This window comes from Corvus cornix, unplaced genomic scaffold (genome assembly GCF_000738735.6).
Source record: "Corvus cornix cornix isolate S_Up_H32 unplaced genomic scaffold, ASM73873v5 scaffold5, whole genome shotgun sequence".
Classification (NCBI taxonomy): Eukaryota; Metazoa; Chordata; class Aves; order Passeriformes; family Corvidae; genus Corvus; species Corvus cornix.
This window is the reverse complement of record NW_024108690.1, coordinates 31,940-44,603: the sequence shown is the minus strand read 5'-3', so window position 1 is coordinate 44,603 and position 12,664 is coordinate 31,940. Positions and strand designations below refer to the sequence as shown.

The window sequence follows — 12,664 nt, the reverse complement described above, 5'->3', positions numbered from 1 at the left end:
GCCCTTGTCCCGCTCCCGCTCCCCAGAATTTCATGGATAACGGTTAAAACAGCCCGAAGTTCAATTTATTTGCGTCGGTCCGCCAGGGAAGGGGGGGCTGCGGGCTCTGCCCCGCCCGTCCCGGCGGGATTCACCCCTCCGGCCTGGAACGCCGCGATGCGGACCCGAGCTCCCGCGGGGATTCACCCCCAATCCCGGGGGTCTCGCCTTCCGACCCCGCTCCGGGGTCCACGTGCAAAATCCGGGATTTCGGGACAGTTTGGGGTCAAAATTCCTTCGGGATCAGCCGCGGCCACGGGCGCCGCCATCGCCGCGCGACGCCGCTCAGGGAGGCCCCGCCCAGGGCTGCCGGCGGCGCCGCCTGAGGCGGAGGTGACCCCGGGACCCCGCCTGATCCGAGATCCCGGCGGCGATCCCGGTAACTGATCCCAGCGGCGACCCCGGTAACTGATTCCGGCGGCTGGTCCCGGTAACTGATCCCGGTGACTCATCCCAGTCGCTGATCCGGGAGTTTTTCAGGCGGCACCGGGGCCGCCCGCGGCGCGGGGTCCTCTCTTCCCCCGGCCTCCCCCTGGGTCCTCTGCGCTCATTGGCTGTTCCCTCCCCTGTGCCCTGACTTCTGATTGGCCAGCGGGAAATTGTCCCCGCCCCCTCCGTAGCCCCGGTGGTCGCGGGCGCCGCCTGGCGGAGCAAGAGTCCCACAATGCACCGCGCGGGGCCCGGGGCAGCCGAGGGGAATTTGGGGGCAAATTTGGGGATTTGGGGGCAGATTTTCAGGTCCAGGGCGAAAAATGGGAACAGATTTGAAGGTCTGGGGGCAGACTTGGGGAAGTGCAGGTCTGATTTGGGGGTGTGGGGCAGATTTGAGGGATTTTAGGGCAGATTTGGGGGGTCTTGAGGTAGATTTTGGGACCCAGGAGCAGATTTTGGGGTCTCTGGGGCAGATGTGGGGGTCCAGGGTCCCTCCTTCCATCCCTTTCATGTCAAGATCGCGACAACTCGAGGCGCCAGCCCCGGAAATCTGTTCCCAGCCTGGAGGATCCGCATTTCCCCCCCCCCGAGCTCGGAGCTTTGGGTACAAAAAACCCATTTTTGCGCAATGGGTGAAAAATTCATTTCCTGGGGCCGAGAGCAGCCGCTTCCTTCCTGCGCCCTGAATCCCCTGCCCGGCGCCGCCCGGCTCTTCCCGGCGCATTCCGGCACATTCCGGCTCATCCCTCGTTCCCGGGGAGCTCCCACAGGAGGAGGAAGAGGAGGAGGAGGATGAGGTTGGAGTTTCTGCTCCTCGTGGCCGCGGCGTTTCCCTCGTGCCTGAGTCAGATGAGCCACGGTTCCCGCCAGGATTCCCGCCACGATTCCCGCCGTTCCATGGCCACGCCAAGGCTGCTCCCGGCGCCGTTGGTGCTCCGGATGCCCCCGGGCCTGGGTCCCCCCCGGATCCGCTGCCTGGCCCCGCGACGCTTCTCCGGCAGCACCTTTGAGCTTTTCCAGGGAATCTCGGTGCTCCCGGTGCAGAGCGTTCCGGCCGCTCCCGACCACCACTGGGCCGAGTTCTCCCTGCCCGGAGCCGCCCGGTGCTTCTGGTGCCGGTACCGGAGCCACAACGGCAGCGTCTGGCTGGAGTCAGAGCTGAGCCCCGGGATTGGGAGCTCCGGTGGGTGGGGGGGGGGGCTCATCCCGGGGGGAATCCCCTTCCCGCACCCGGGGGGTGCCGCGGAGCCAAATCTGGTGTTTTTTCTCCCCAGATTTGGGCGATGCCGAGTGTCACCCCAGCGACGCCGCGGCCACGGGACCCCCCCCCACCGCCGGCGCCTTGCGGGAAGGTACCGGCACCACCCCGGGGCTGATCCCTGCCGCGGATCCCGGTCCGGACCCCGGTGATCCCCCCCACCCTCTCTCCCTTCCAGTTCCTTCCTGGCTCCTCCCGGTCTCGGTCGGTGCCGCCGTCCTGGGGCTGCTGCTGCTGCTGGCGGCCGTGGCCGTGGCCTGGCAAGGTGGGCAGGGGGCTCAGAACCGGGAATTCCGGGGGGGGCAGCACCCAGGGACCCCCACCCCGCCCTGCAGGGCTGTCCTGGCCCCCGGTGCCACCGGTTCTGCTCCTCACAGGCGTCCGGCGGCGGCGTGGGCAGAGCCACACGGTCCCGGCCCCGGTAAGGCCAGACCCCATGCCGGTGCTGTGACCCCGTGACCCCCAAAGCCACCCCCAGGCCCCTCAATCCCACCCGGTCCCCCCAAAATCCACGCCCGTGTCGCTCCTGTCTCGGCAGAGCTTCCCCATGGCCCCCGCGCCGGCGCCGCCGTCCCAGTGAGGGGGTCCCGAGGATCCCGGTAGTGCCTCTGCTCCTTTGGGTCCCGGTCCCGGTCCTTTGAGCGCGTCCCGGTGTCCCCACGGGTCGGGGCTGCGCCGCTGCTGCCTCAGCTCCGCCGTGGCCCCGGTGCTGCGAGGCGCCCACCGGACTCTCCGGTGCCAATAAAAGCGTTCGTCTCCAGCGCCGCCGCCGCCGCATTCCCGCGATCCCGGTGCCGGTGCCAGTCCTGGTGTCGGTGGCAGTTCCCAGTGCCGTGTCCCATTCCCAGTGCCCATTCCCGGTGCCCCGTTCCCATTCCCAGTGCCCCGTTCCCATTCCCGGTTTCCCATTCCCGGTGCCCCGTTCCCATTCCCAGTGCCCCATTCCCATTCCCGGTTTCCCATCCCCAATGCCCCGTTCCCATTCCCGGTGCCCCATTCCCATTCCCGGTTTCCCATTCCCAATGCCCCGTTCCCATTCCCGGTACGCCGTTCCCATTCCCAGTGCCCATTCCCGGTGCCCCGTTCCCATTCCCGCTGTCCTGTTCCCATTACCGGTGCCCCGTTCCCATTCCCGGTGCCCATTCCCGGTGCCCTGTTCCCATTCCCGCTGTCCTGTTCCCATTCCCGGTGCCCCGTTCCCATTCCCGCTGTCCCGTTCCCATTCCCGGTGTCCCGGTACCGGTGCCCTCACGCCCGCCAGGGGGCGCACCGGGCCGGGGGGCGGGGCCTGTCGGGGGCGGGGCCTCGGCGGGGCGGGGCGCGTGCCCCGGTGGGCGGGGGCGGGGCGGGGGCGGGGCCCCGGGTGGGCGGGGCGCGGCGCGGTCCAAGATGGCCGCGGTGTCGGTGTTCCCCGGCGTGCGGCTCCTCACGGTCGGGGACGCGAACGGGGAGATCCAGCGGCACCAGGAGCAGCAGCCGCTGCGCCTCGAGGTCCGCACCGGCCCCGACAGCGCCGCCATCGCCCTCTACGGCCGTGAGTGCGCGGGGGGGGGCCCGGGAGAGGCGGGGGGCCCGGCGGGGGAGGGGGATGTGGGGAGAGGGGGGGGGGTCTGAGGGTCTGTGGGGATGGGGGAGGAGGATCTGAGGGGTCTGTGAGGATGGGAAGGGGCCCTGAGGGGTCAGTGGGGTTGCGGGGTGGCTCCGAGGGGTCTGTGAGGGTGGGGGGGGGTGTGAGGGGTCTGTGGGGATGGGGGAGGGGCCCTGAGGGGTCAGAGGGGGCGGGAGGGGCTAAAACGGGGCCCTGAGGGGTCTCTGGGGATGGGGGGGGGGTCGGGAAGGGACCCTGAGGGGGTCAGTGAGGAGCTGGGGGGGCTCTGAGGGCTCTGTGGGGATGGGGGGGCTGGGAGGGGGGGAGATCGGCGGGGTGGGGGCACCTGGGGGCTCTGGAGGGTTCGGGGGTGCCGGGGCGCGGGGGGGGCCGGGCCTGGGGCGGCGAGCTGGGGGCTGGGGGGGGCTGGGGGTTCGGGGCCGGGGGGGGCTGGGCTGCCGGGGGGGGGCTGGGGGCTCCAGAGAGAGGCTCGGGGGGCACTTTGGGGTGCCCGATGCCTTTGGGGGGTCTCAGCGCCCCCGCCCCGCCCGGCCGAGGTCAGGGGGCTCGGGGGGAGCTCGGGGGGTCCCCGTCCCCCGGCGTTTCCCGGAGGCTGCGGAAAGTTCGTTCCCATCCCCCCCCCCTCCTTCTTCCCACTTTTGCCCGAATCGGCCCCAATTCCGTGACCTTCCCGGCGCCCCGGGGGGGCTCCCGGTGGCGCCCCCGAGTTCCAGGGGCTCGGGGGGCGGCGGCGGCGCCGACTCCTCTTTGTCTGCGCGCAGGATTCCGGCTTTTCCCGAGCTTTGGGGCATTTTTCCCTCTCTTTCCCCAAACCCGGCGTCTCCTGCGCTTTGTGCTCGGGATCCTCCGCGTCCGGCCAGGATCCCCGCGGCTCCCGGCGGATTATCCGCGGTGGGGGGCGAGCCCCCGGCCCCCTCCGTGCTAGCGGGGCGCTCCGTTACGTTAATTAACCAGCGGGAATAATTAACGCGCGGCCACGGCTTTGACACCGATGGGGGCGGGGGGGAAACTGAGGCACGGCGGCCGCTTCATGCCCGAGCCCGCGGCTCCTCCCGGTGCCGGCCGGGCCCGTTCTCCGCCGGGAACGCCGCAGCTTCCCCCGGAGCCTCCGGAAGCCGTTCCAGAGGAGCCTTTGTGTGCCGGGCCGGGGGCTCCGGGGGGCTCGGGCCGCCCGTGCAGCATCTGCCGGCACATCTGGCGGCCCTTTCATCGGCCACAAAGAGCCGGAGCCGGCGGAATTCCCGCTCCCGGCGCTCCCGGCTCGGGGCAGGTGTTTCCCGGCTCGGCCTCGCTCCCGGCGCTCCCGGTCCATCCCGATCCAACTTCCCGCGCCGCGTGGCCGCTCCGCCGGGACGGGAGGGGGCTCCGGCAGCCGCATCCCGGCGGAAAGACCGGGATTTTTGGGGAAGCGGCGCGGTTGGTTTTCCCGGCTGCTGCCCCGCTCGCTGCCGGTGGCCGCTCCCGGCTCCCGGGGTGACTCCCGGGGCGATTCCCGAGTCCCGGGGTTACTCCCGGCTCCTAGGATGGCTCCTGGGGCAATTCCCAGCGCAGCCCCGGGCCCTGCAGCCTCTTCCCTTACATCCACGGGGACAGTCCCCATTTCTGACTGGAATTCCGGCCGCTGCCCCCTTTCTCACCCCGGGCCGTGCTTTAGGGGTGCTCCCTCGCTGTAATTAGGGGTTAATTAGGTTAACTGTGCCTTATCATGCTCTGTTCAGAGGGTTCAGGGCTTGGCCTCGTGCTCACCCCGATTTTCTCTCTGTCCCCTCCCTTTTTTCTTCCATCCCACCCCATTTTCCCTCTGTGCCCGCCCCGTTTTCCCTCTCCACACCCTCCTCTCCCATTTCCCCCACCCCCCCCCATTCCCGGTTTTCCCTCCTCCCAGATGAGGACGTCTGCGTGTTCAAGTGCTCCGTGTCCCGCGAGACCGAGTGCAGCCGGGTGGGCAAACAATCCTTCATCATCACCCTGGGCTGCAACAGCGTCCTGCTGCAGTTCGGGACCCCCAACGGTGCGAAACCCCCCTGGCTGCCCCCGGACCCCGCTGGGTTCCCCCGGGATGCCCCAATAACCCCCCCGCCCTTTTTCCCCCCAGATTTCTGCTCCTTTTACAACATCCTGAAGAACTGCCGGGGCCACAACACGGAGCGCTCGGTGTTCAGCGAGCGCACGGAGGAGTCCTCGGCCGTGCAGTACTTCCAGGTGGGAATTCCCGGTCCTGGGGGGGATGTTCCCGGCCTGGCAGCGTTCCCGGGGTGACGGCGTGTCCGTGTGTCCGGCAGTTCTACGGGTACCTGTCCCAGCAGCAGAACATGATGCAGGACTATGTGCGCACGGGGACGTACCAGCGGGCGATCCTGCAGAACCACAGCGACTTCAAGGACAAGGTCTGTGGGATCGCGATCGTTGCGGGGGGGATTCAGCTCGGTTTGGAGGAATCTGGCTTGTTTTGGGGATTTTGGCTGGTTTTAGGGGAATCTGGCTTGGTTTTTGGGGGATCTGACTCAGTTTTTGTGAAGACTGGCCGGGTTTTAGGGGGGAAGCCTGCCTTAGTTTTTGGTGGGATCTGGTTGAGGTTTGGGGGAACCTGGATAAGTTTTGGGTTTTGGGGAAGCCTGGCTCAGTTTGGGGTGGGAATGTGGCTGGGTCTTGGCGGGATTTGGCTGGGATTGTGGGCAGGATGCTGGTGGGAACCCTGGCTCATGTTTTGGAGAATCTGCCCTGTTTTTTGGGAAGCCTGGCTCACTTTCGGGACAAACCAGGCTCACTTTGGGGTCTGCCTGCAGCTCCAGCAGCACAGCCTGGTCCCGGAGCTGGAAATTGGGCTGTTTTCCCCATTTTTCGGGAGCACACCTGGCGAGGGGTGGGACAGCCCCGCTCCTGCGGGAGCCGCCGTTCCCACGCCGCGTTAAATATAGGATCAAGCACAGGATCAGAGCGGCTTTGGGCGCCGGGGCCGCCCTAATCCCTGCCATTTGCACGGCTCCCCGGGCTGGATAAACTCCACGAGGCTCAGGCATCCCCCTGGCATCCCCCTGGCATCCCCCTTTCCCCAGATCGTCCTGGACGTGGGCTGCGGCTCCGGGATCCTCTCCTTCTTCGCGGCGCAGGCTGGGGCGCGGAAAATCTACGCGGTGGAAGCCAGCACCATGGCCCAGCACGCCGAGGTGAGCCGGGGGGGGCTCCCAAAGAGCTCCCAAACACCCAGGGTGGCCATCCCAGAGCCTGACCCCCCCCTCGCTGCACCCTTTCCCAGGTGCTGGTGAAGAGCAACAACCTGACGGAGCGGATCGTGGTGATCCCGGGCAAGGTGGAGGAGGTGTCGCTGCCGGAGCAGGTGGACATCATCATCTCGGAGCCCATGGGCTACATGCTCTTCAACGAGCGCATGCTCGAGAGCTACCTGCACGCCAAGAAGTACCTGAAGCCCAGTGGTGAGTGCAGGGGGGTCCCCGGGAGCTGCCGGAGCCCCCCCGTTCCCGGCTCCAAGCTCCGGCTCGTCCCTTCCGCAGGGAATATGTTCCCCACCATCGGGGATGTGCACCTGGCGCCCTTCACGGACGAGCAGCTCTACATGGAGCAGTTCACCAAGGCCAACTTCTGGTGAGGACATGGGTGGTTCCCAGTCCCTGCTCCCAGTTCCCCTTTCCAAGTCCCCATTCCCGTGGGGGAACGGTTCCGATCGGGATCAGGGATCTGAGCGGGGTTTGGAGGGAGCTGGGTGGGTTTTGCGGGGATTTGGGTGGGTTTTGTGAGGAATCTGGGTGAGATCTGTGGGGATCCACTTGGGTTTGGGGGGAATCTGTTTTTTGGGGGCAATCTGGATGGTTTTGGGGGAAAGTCTGGCTTGTGTTTTGGGGAACCTGCCCTGTTTTGGGGAAAATGAGCCTCGTTTTGGGGTCTGGCCCTGTCCCAGAGCCAGCACTGGGCTGTTTGTACCTGGCAAGGGTGGCACAACCCTGAGCCCTTCCCTGGCCTCGCTGGGGACACGATCCCAACCCCAGTCCCTGCCCTGGCAGTGGGGCAACGACCCAGAGCCTCCTCCTGACCCCGGGGAGGACACAACCCCGTCCCCGTCCCCTGCCTGGGGGTGACACCCGCTCCTGGCCCCTTCCCCCGCCCCGGGGGTCCCCGATTTGGGGTTTCCCGCAGGTACCAGCCCTCCTTCCACGGCGTCGACCTCTCGGCGCTGCGCGGGGCCGCCGTGGACGAGTACTTCAGGCAGCCCGTGGTGGTGAGTGACCCCCGGCGTGGGGAGGGGTCGAGGAGCCGCTTTGGGGGGCTCGGGGCGAGCCAGGAGTGCCCCCACACCGAGCCCACCCCCCTTTCCCTAGGACACCTTCGACATCCGGATCTTAATGGCCAAATCCGTCAAATACACCGTGAACTTCTTGGAAGCCAAGGAGGGTGACTTGCACAGGTGGGGGACACCTGCAGGGGCCTGGCTGAGCCCCCCCTGCCCGGGGGGAGCCTGGGGGGGGTCTCCAGCCACCCCATGACCACCCCAATTGTCCCCCAGGATAGAAATCCCCTTCAAGTTCCACATGCTGCACTCGGGGCTGGTGCACGGCCTGGCCTTCTGGTTCGACGTGGCCTTCATCGGCTCCATGTAGGTGTGGGGACGCCCTGGAGCACCTGGGTGGGCTTTGGGGGGGTTTGGGGGAATCTGGTTGAGGTCTGAGGGGATCTGTTTTTTTTGGGGGGGGGAATGGGGGCCAGGGCTGTGTCTGACCTCGCCTCGTGTCCCTGTGTCCCCCCAGAATGACCGTGTGGCTCTCGACGGCGCCCACGGAGCCGCTGACCCACTGGTACCAGGTGAGGTGCCTGTTCCAGTCCCCGCTCTTCGCCAAGGCCGGGGACACCCTCTCAGGGACCTGTCTGCTCATCGCCAACAAGAGGTGGGGCACGGGGCGGTTCGGGGGATTCAGGAGACTTGGGGGCGATTAGGGAAGGTTTGGGGGGTGTGGGGGTGAATTGGGGAGGTTTGGGGGGTCACAGGGGGGTCCCTAAGCCCCCTCCCCAGCCGTGCCCCGGTTTGGGCCGTGCCGTATCCGCTCTGGATCCGCTGCTCCCTCAGCACCTCTGGGACAGCTCTGGGAGCTGCAGGGGGGGCTCCTGGCCCAGTTCGGCCTGGGGGGGCCTGGCCCAGTTTCAGGGGACTATTTTTAGCTGAGGGGGGCAGCCACGACCCAGATGCTGCTGCTGGGCTTGGGGGGCCAGGACCCCCTCAGGGGTGTTTTGGGGTCTCAGAACCCCCCCCCAGCTCCATCTGGGGGTCCCAGCCCCCCTCCAGGTCCATCTGGGGGTGTCTCACGGGCTGTGCCCCCCCAGACAGAGCTACGACATCAGCATCGTGGCCCAGGTGGACCAGACAGGCTCCAAGTCCTCCAACCTCCTCGACCTGAAAAATCCCTTCTTCAGGTAGGGCTGGGGGGGCTGCGGGGCCGGGGGGGACCCCCAGGACCCCCCCCAAACCCTCACAACCGCCCCCCTCCCCCAGGTACACGGGCACGACCCCCTCGCCCCCCCCCGGCTCCCACTACACGTCGCCGTCAGAGAACATGTGGAACACAGGCAGCACCTACAACATGAGCACGGGAATGGCCGTGGCCGGTGGGTTCCGGGGCTCTGGGGGGGTCCTGGAGACTCTGGGGGGGGTCCTGGAGGGCCGAGGGGGGGTCACCTCCCGCTTTTGGGGGGGTCTGACCCCCCTCTCCCCGCAGGGATGCCGGCGGCTTACGACCTGAGCAGCGTCATCGCCGGCGGCTCCAACGTGGGCCACAACAACCTGATCCCTTTGGGTGAGTCTGGGGGGTCTCAAACCGGGCCTGGGGGGTCTCATAATGACCGTGGGGGTCTCACAGCCCCCCCCAAACCTCACCGTGCCCCCCCCACCCCGCAGCCAACACCGGCATCGTCAACCACACCCACTCCAGGATGGGCTCCATCATGAGCACGGGAATCGTGCAAGGTACCCCCGACCCCCCCCCAAAAATACCTCTCTGGACCCCCCCAAATCCTCTCCCTGACCCCCCCCTCTGCCCCCCAGGCTCGTCCAGCGGCCAGAGCGGCGCCGGCTCCAGCACCCACTACCCCCTGAACAGCCAGTTCACCATGGGGGGCCCCCCCATCTCCATGGCCTCCCCCATGTCCATCACCACCAACACGATGCACTACGGCAGCTAAAGGCCCCCCCGCTCCCAAAAATCCAGGAAAAAACCAAAATCGGGGGCCCCCCCCAGCCCTGGGGGGCCCCTCCCGCCCCCCTCGCTCCGTGCCGGACCCGGGAGGGGTTTTCTGGGGTTTTTTTGTTGTTTTCTTTTGGGGAGGGGGGGGGAAGGGGGGGAGGTTCATTTTTTAACGCTCCGATTCCCAGATAATCCCTGGTGGGATGGGGCGGGGGGGGGGGGCATGAATCCCACCGGGAATTCCCCCCCCCTCCCCCGGGATGGGAATCCCGCCGGGAACGGGCGTGAATGTACCAAAAGCTCCGGGTTCGGCCCCGTTCCGGAGGGCTCGGGGTCCCCCCGGCCCGTTTTGCCCTCGGGGGGTGCAGCGGGGGCCGGGCTGGGGGGGCCCCGGCTGTAGGAATAGCAGCTGTGCGGGATTTTTCCGGCTGTAGTCTGAATAAACGGGAGGGTTTCGACGCTCGGGCCACCCTCAGGGCTCTGGGGGCTCCCCGGGGGGGGGGCTTGGGGCTCCCCAAAATCAGCGGGGCACGGATTGGAGAATCCCTGCTTTTATTTGGGCTCACGGAGCGGAGCGGGCTCCGAGGAGGGGGGGTCGGGGGGGGGGGATGGGGGGGTCCCTCGGTCCAGGGGCTTCCCCCATCCCAGCCCCCCCTCACCGTGCAGGGTGGGAAGCGTTGGAGGGGGGGATCCCCACGGGGGCCCCCCAAGATCCCGCTGTGGGGAGGGGCTCGAAGAAGTAGAGCTGGGAGGGAAAAGAGGAATCAGGGCTGGGGCTGGGGGGTCCCTAAAGCCCCCCCAGGACCCCTCCAGGGGCAGTTTGGGGTTTTAATTCCCCCCCCCAGCTGCGTTTTCAGGGGTCTCAAAGCCCTCCCCAGGCTCATTTCAGGGTCCCAGCGCCCCCGACCCCCCTCAGACCCCCCCCAGTCGGGGCAGGGGGTACCTGGCAGCCCAGGGCCAGCAGGGTGTGCAGGGCCACCAGCGCGGCCCCCCGGCCAGCGCGGGCACGCGGCCACCAGCCCTCAGGGGCGGCCAGAAGGTGACGGCCAGAGCTGCGGCCGAGGGCACGGCCAGCACGGCCAGCACTGCCCAGCGCAGCCACGGCACCGGCAGCGCCCACAGCACCTGGGGAGAGCCCAAAAGCACCTCAGGGACCCCAAAAATCACCCAAACACCCCTCAAAACACCCTCTGGGACCTCCCAGCACCCCGGGGAACCTCCCAGACATCCTTGGCAAACACTCTGGGGACCCCCCCCCAAATACCTGGAGGACCCCCCAGCACCCCAGGGACCCTCCCAAACCACCCCAGGGACCCCCAAAAACCCCCTCCGACACCCCAGGGACCCCCAAAACCTCCCTCCAATACCCCAGGGACCCCCAAAATCTCCCTCCGATACCCCAGGGACCCCCAAAAACCCCCTCCGACACCCCAGGGACCCCCAAAACCTCCCTCCAATACCCCAGGGACCCCCAAAATCTCCCTCCGATACCCCAGGGACCCCTCAGACACCCCAGGGACCCCCAAACACCTCAAGGACCCCCCCGAACCCGGGGACCCCGACTCACAGCGGCGGGCACGAGCGCAGCCAGGGAGTAGCCGTAGGCACAGAGGGTCTCCAGGAGGCTGAAGGAGCCCCCCGAGCCCCCCCGGGCCCAGCTCAGGGCCCCCCAGAGCCCCAGCGGCACCAGCCCGCGTAGCTGAAGATGAGGGTCACGGCCACGGGCACTGGGGGGGCACGGGGGGGTCACGGGAACGGGCCCAGGGTGCGGGGCAAGGGCTGAGGGGGGGTCAGGGTCACCCCAAACAGCCCCCGAGGGATCTGGACCCCGATCCCGGAGGTGACCGGGCACCGTTTGGGACCCCCCCGTGCCCCCCTCCCCCGGCCTCACCGTGGTGGAAGCGGGGCCGGTACCGGTGCTCGGGGCCCCCGCGGGCGGCGCCGAGCTGGGACAGGTCCCCGCTGATGGCCAGAGCCAGAGCCAGGGTGGCACAGATCCAGAACGGGCCTGGGACCGGGGAAAGGGCATTGGCACCGGGACCGGGACCGGGAGCGGGAGCGGGGCCGGCGCCGCCCGTCCCTCCCTCCCTCACCGTACAGGTCGGGGTTGTTGCGCAGCCGGTGACGCACAAAGTTCTTCCCCGGTACCGGCAGCACCGAGGCCTTGATGCGCTCCAGCACCTGCGGGGACACGGGCGGGGCTCAGCCGGGGCTGCTCCCGGGGGCCGGTGCCGGTACCCGGTGCCGGTTCTGTACCTGCCGCGTGTCCACGTCGAAAAACGCCTGGTAATACTCGAAGGTCCAGAAGCCGCGCGGCTGCCGCTGCCCCGCCAGGAGCTGCCGGTGCGGTCAGACCGGGGGTCGGTGCCGGGCTCCTCCCGGACCCCCCCGGGGCACCGGGACCCCCAACTCACCTCGGCCGTGTCGGCATCGTCCCCGTCCTCGGGGGGCTCCGGCAGCGGCACCGCCACGGAGGGTCCCGACCGCGGCTCCGGCGCCTCCCGGGAGTCTGAGGGGGCCCGGGGGGTCACGGAGGGAACCGGCACCGGAACCGGCACCGGGCCTGGGGTATCACGGGACTCACCGTGAGGCCGGGGCTCGTCCATGGCGGAGCCTCTCGCTGCCGGGACGAGACACGCCGGGCTGTGAGGGACCCTCGCTACCGTCCGGAGACCCCCGGTACCGGCCCCCTCAGGCACCCCCCCCACACAGGGACTCCCCCCGGTACCGTCCAGAGACCCCTTCGGTACCGACCCCGCCATGCCCGCTACCGAACCCCACTCCCAAGGACCCCTCCGGTACCGACCCCACCCCCAGGGACCCTCCCGGTACCGTCCCGGGACCCCCGGTCCCGCCCCCCCCGCTCACCGCCGGCTCCGCCGACGTGGACTCGTCCCTCCCCCGCGCCCCGTCTACAGTGGTTTCCGCCCGGTCCGTCTCGCTCCCGTCCCGCGCTCCCGCCGCGCCGTTCCGCCCCCACGATGGTTCCGCTCGGTCCGTCCCGACTGGAGCCGTTTCCGGTCATGGTGACCGAGACCCCCCCGGGGGGACGGAGACCCCTGACCCCCCCAGGGACCCTCCCGGACCCCCCACCCCGAGTCCAGGACCCTCCCCACACACCCCCAGGACCCCCCGAGT

The 12,664-nt window shown here is 68.7% G+C and overlaps 3 protein-coding genes across 7 annotated transcripts; 2 read left to right on the top strand and 1 right to left on the bottom strand.

The window, feature by feature from the left end:
• Positions 1 to 777: 777 nt before the first annotated feature.
• Positions 778 to 2,490, top strand: LOC120412256. Of its 2 annotated transcripts, XM_039572631.1 has the most exons (5): positions 778 to 1,654; positions 1,746 to 1,823; positions 1,908 to 1,994; positions 2,107 to 2,150; positions 2,268 to 2,490. In XM_039572631.1, the coding sequence occupies exons 1-5, from the start codon at positions 1,264 to 1,266 to the stop codon at positions 2,307 to 2,309; spliced, it is 642 nt and encodes a 213-aa protein (XP_039428565.1). In that variant the 5' UTR covers positions 778 to 1,263; the 3' UTR covers positions 2,310 to 2,490. The 2 variants fall into 2 exon arrangements, with proteins under 2 accessions (XP_039428565.1, XP_039428564.1); XM_039572630.1 differs by having other exon boundaries at positions 1,908 to 2,150.
• Positions 2,491 to 3,087: 597 nt separating this feature from the next.
• CARM1 (coactivator associated arginine methyltransferase 1) lies at positions 3,088 to 9,984 on the top strand. 2 transcript variants are annotated; one of them, XM_039572625.1, is made up of 16 exons: positions 3,088 to 3,263; positions 5,224 to 5,349; positions 5,434 to 5,540; positions 5,621 to 5,725; positions 6,395 to 6,505; positions 6,595 to 6,772; positions 6,851 to 6,941; positions 7,491 to 7,572; positions 7,673 to 7,758; positions 7,858 to 7,947; positions 8,099 to 8,236; positions 8,670 to 8,759; positions 8,839 to 8,951; positions 9,062 to 9,139; positions 9,241 to 9,309; positions 9,388 to 9,984. In XM_039572625.1, the coding sequence occupies exons 1-16, from the start codon at positions 3,119 to 3,121 to the stop codon at positions 9,522 to 9,524; spliced, it is 1,746 nt and encodes a 581-aa protein (XP_039428559.1). In that variant the 5' UTR covers positions 3,088 to 3,118; the 3' UTR covers positions 9,525 to 9,984. The 2 variants fall into 2 exon arrangements, with proteins under 2 accessions (XP_039428559.1, XP_039428558.1); XM_039572624.1 differs by having other exon boundaries at positions 9,241 to 9,984.
• On the bottom strand, positions 9,978 to 12,566 carry YIPF2 (Yip1 domain family member 2). Of its 3 annotated transcripts, XM_039572629.1 has the most exons (9): positions 12,395 to 12,566; positions 12,111 to 12,146; positions 11,941 to 12,035; positions 11,783 to 11,863; positions 11,620 to 11,707; positions 11,418 to 11,534; positions 11,094 to 11,305; positions 10,470 to 10,651; positions 9,978 to 10,271 (listed from the first exon to the last, which is right to left on the bottom strand). In XM_039572629.1, the coding sequence occupies exons 1-9, from the start codon at positions 12,549 to 12,551 to the stop codon at positions 10,079 to 10,081; spliced, it is 1,161 nt and encodes a 386-aa protein (XP_039428563.1). In that variant the 5' UTR covers positions 12,552 to 12,566; the 3' UTR covers positions 9,978 to 10,078. The 3 variants fall into 3 exon arrangements, with proteins under 3 accessions (XP_039428563.1, XP_039428561.1, XP_039428562.1); XM_039572627.1 differs by having other exon boundaries at positions 11,941 to 12,146; XM_039572628.1 differs by lacking the exon at positions 12,111 to 12,146 and having other exon boundaries at positions 11,941 to 12,089.
• Positions 12,567 to 12,664: the final 98 nt, after the last annotated feature.

What these genes read in the sequence shown, in the direction of transcription:
- CARM1 (XM_039572624.1), top strand. Translation starts at nt 3,119, where the DNA reads ATGGCCGCGGTGTCGGTGTTCCCCGGCGTGCGGCTCCTCACGGTCGGG. An exon ending in CGCCATCGCCCTCTACGGCC is followed by an intron (nt 3,264 to 5,223) that starts GTGAGTGCGCGG and finishes CCCTCCTCCCAG; the next exon opens with ATGAGGACGTCTGCGTGTTC. An exon ending in CAACAACCTGATCCCTTTGG is followed by an intron (nt 9,140 to 9,240) that starts GTGAGTCTGGGG and finishes CCCACCCCGCAG; the next exon opens with CCAACACCGGCATCGTCAAC.
- LOC120412256 (XM_039572630.1), top strand. Translation starts at nt 1,264, where the DNA reads ATGAGGTTGGAGTTTCTGCTCCTCGTGGCCGCGGCGTTTCCCTCGTGC. An exon ending in CCCCGGGATTGGGAGCTCCG is followed by an intron (nt 1,655 to 1,745) that starts GTGGGTGGGGGG and finishes TTTTCTCCCCAG; the next exon opens with ATTTGGGCGATGCCGAGTGT. An exon ending in CGCCGGCGCCTTGCGGGAAG is followed by an intron (nt 1,824 to 1,907) that starts GTACCGGCACCA and finishes TCTCCCTTCCAG; the next exon opens with TTCCTTCCTGGCTCCTCCCG.
- YIPF2 (XM_039572627.1), bottom strand. Translation starts at nt 12,551, where the DNA reads ATGACCGGAAACGGCTCCAGTCGGGACGGACCGAGCGGAACCATCGTG. An exon ending in CAACAACCCCGACCTGTACG is followed by an intron (nt 11,535 to 11,619) that starts GTGAGGGAGGGA and finishes CCCCGGTCCCAG; the next exon opens with GCCCGTTCTGGATCTGTGCC. An exon ending in TGCTGGCCCTGGGCTGCCAG is followed by an intron (nt 10,272 to 10,469) that starts GTACCCCCTGCC and finishes TTTCCCTCCCAG; the next exon opens with CTCTACTTCTTCGAGCCCCT.